Source organism: Salvelinus namaycush, chromosome 23 (genome assembly GCF_016432855.1).
Source record: "Salvelinus namaycush isolate Seneca chromosome 23, SaNama_1.0, whole genome shotgun sequence".
Classification (NCBI taxonomy): Eukaryota; Metazoa; Chordata; class Actinopteri; order Salmoniformes; family Salmonidae; genus Salvelinus; species Salvelinus namaycush.
In genome coordinates, this window is record NC_052329.1 from 8,043,132 (window position 1) to 8,045,238 (window position 2,107).

The window sequence follows — 2,107 nt, forward strand, 5'->3', positions numbered from 1 at the left end:
GCTTCTGTAACTTTCTCACTCATCATTCACAATTCTTTCAGGATTATCCATAATCAATGTAGCATCCACATTAATGTAGAAGTGTTTAGAAACACATGATATTCTTATTTACAATAAAAGTGACTCCAAACTGACACAATACATTATGTACCATTCATTTCTATTTGGGCACAAAATAATCTGAAACACAACCAAAACAAACTGCAAATGCATCCAACCAATGTGTAGTCACAAACTTTATTCATTGCGTGCTATGAATATGGGAACAAATATTAAACTTTTGACTACTTTAATACACATAAGTGAATTTGTCCCAATACTTTTGGTCCCCTAAAATGGGGGGACTATGTATAAAAAGTGCTGTAATTTTTAAACGGCTCACCCAGTATGGATGAAAATACTCCCAAATTAAAGTTGACAGTCTGCACTTTAACCTCATAGTTATTGTATCATTTCATATGCAAAGTTCTGAAGTACAGAGCCAAATCAACAACAAAAAATGTGTCACTGAGTCACTGTCCCAATACTTTTGGAGCTCACCGTATTTGCGTTGACACATGGAAAATAGCTTGGCAATAGTACCAATTAAATGAAAAAAGGTTAAAAAGTTAAGCAATTAATGTTTTTGTCTTAAAAAGTTATGGTCTTTTCAAGGCAGCTTTGGGGTTGGGGAATGATGTTGCACATGGCAAACCGTGAGTCACAAGAGAACATAGTGAGCTTCATTAGGTAAAAATATTTGGGGACCAATGCTTTAGGCTGGGCACTCTCACAAGAATCTCTATTAAACAAACCCTCGGCCCTCTCATTCCTCTTTATGGGGTTGTGAGTGTGTAGGTCTTTATTTCTAGGCCACAGTAACCTGACTGAGCCTCCTGCGTCGGTGCAGCACCGCCAGCAGAGTATCAGAGATATCCCTATACCACAGACCATACAGGTAGGGAGCACAGGCCCTGGGCAGTAGCATCAGCATACACATATTGACAGTGTTGATCCACACGCGGGTATCCTGGCTGACCTCCTGGCGCTGGTACAGAACCAGCTCCACAGTGAAGACCAGGCCCGGGCTGAAGTAGAGCAGGAGCAGAACCCCGTGGGCCAAGAGGGTGACCCGGGCCCGGGAGTAGCGGCTCTGCCAGATGCCCTGGGTCTTGGTGACCCAGTAGAGACGGCCGTAACAATACAGGATGAGCAGGGTGCAGACAACAGCTCCCATGGTGAAGTAGATGTGAACGCCCACCATCATCTCTCTGTCCATCTTGCCTATGGAGATGAGAATGAGACACACCTCTGACCTCTGTGGGGCGTTGTCCTCCATCACCTCCATGACGATGACCAGGGAGAGGGGGTACATGGCGGCTAACAGCCAGACCCCGACTAGGATCTTTCGAGTACGGGCCGGGGGGAGCAGATCGTGGTAGTGGAGGGGCCAACGTACCGCCACGTATGTATCCACCACCTTTAGTGTGACGGTCAGCACAGCACAGCAATACGCCACGGCGGTCACTGCCGAAACCAGCTCACAGAGTACCCTCAGCATGGCTACCCCCAAAGTATTACAGACTACAGTAACGAGGTTGAGGGAGAGGAAGAGCATGTCTGCGGCCAGGGTGTTGGCCAGGAGGAGGTAGCGGGTCTCCTGGCGCAGGGAACGGGAGAAGAGGATGCAGGCCAGGACGATGGGGTTGGCCAGCAGGGTGGCCAGGGTGAGAAGGGAGGCGGGTATCAGGAAGAGCTCCAGGTGCCAGCGCTGCAGACTGTCATACCACTGGTGTGAACTGTTGGCCATGGCTGCCATGTTCTCTGATAGAACCATCTGGAACTGTGTGGTTAGATGCTGGGTCGTATTCATTACTGCACAATGTAGCAAAACGTTTTGCAATGGAAAACGAAAACAAGCGTTAGTTAATGGACAAGATCAGGTAGTCCCTCCCTGTTTCAGTCCGTTCTCCTCCGTTTGGTGCCAAGTGAATACGACCCTGGACAGGGCATCTGAAGTGAAGGAGGTCCTTTCTTTTTTTCCCCTCTTGCGCCTACCTGTGGATTGAAACAGACAGTAATGTAACTCTGTGGACGGGTGCAGGACGCCTTTCCTAAAGATGGTCCT

General features: G+C 47.9%; 1 protein-coding gene across 1 annotated transcript; it reads right to left on the reverse strand.

Annotated features, from left to right (window-relative positions):
- Positions 1-847: 847 nt before the first annotated feature.
- Positions 848-1,852, reverse strand: LOC120018942 (probable G-protein coupled receptor 148). Its single transcript, XM_038962155.1, has one exon. It carries the CDS (start codon positions 1,850-1,852, stop codon positions 848-850), a length of 1,005 nt encoding a protein of 334 aa, XP_038818083.1.
- Between the last annotated feature and the right edge of the window lie 255 nt (positions 1,853-2,107).

Coding starts and splice junctions, on each gene's coding strand:
- LOC120018942 (XM_038962155.1), bottom strand. CDS start 1,852: ATGAATACGACCCAGCATCTAACCACACAGTTCCAGATGGTTCTATCA.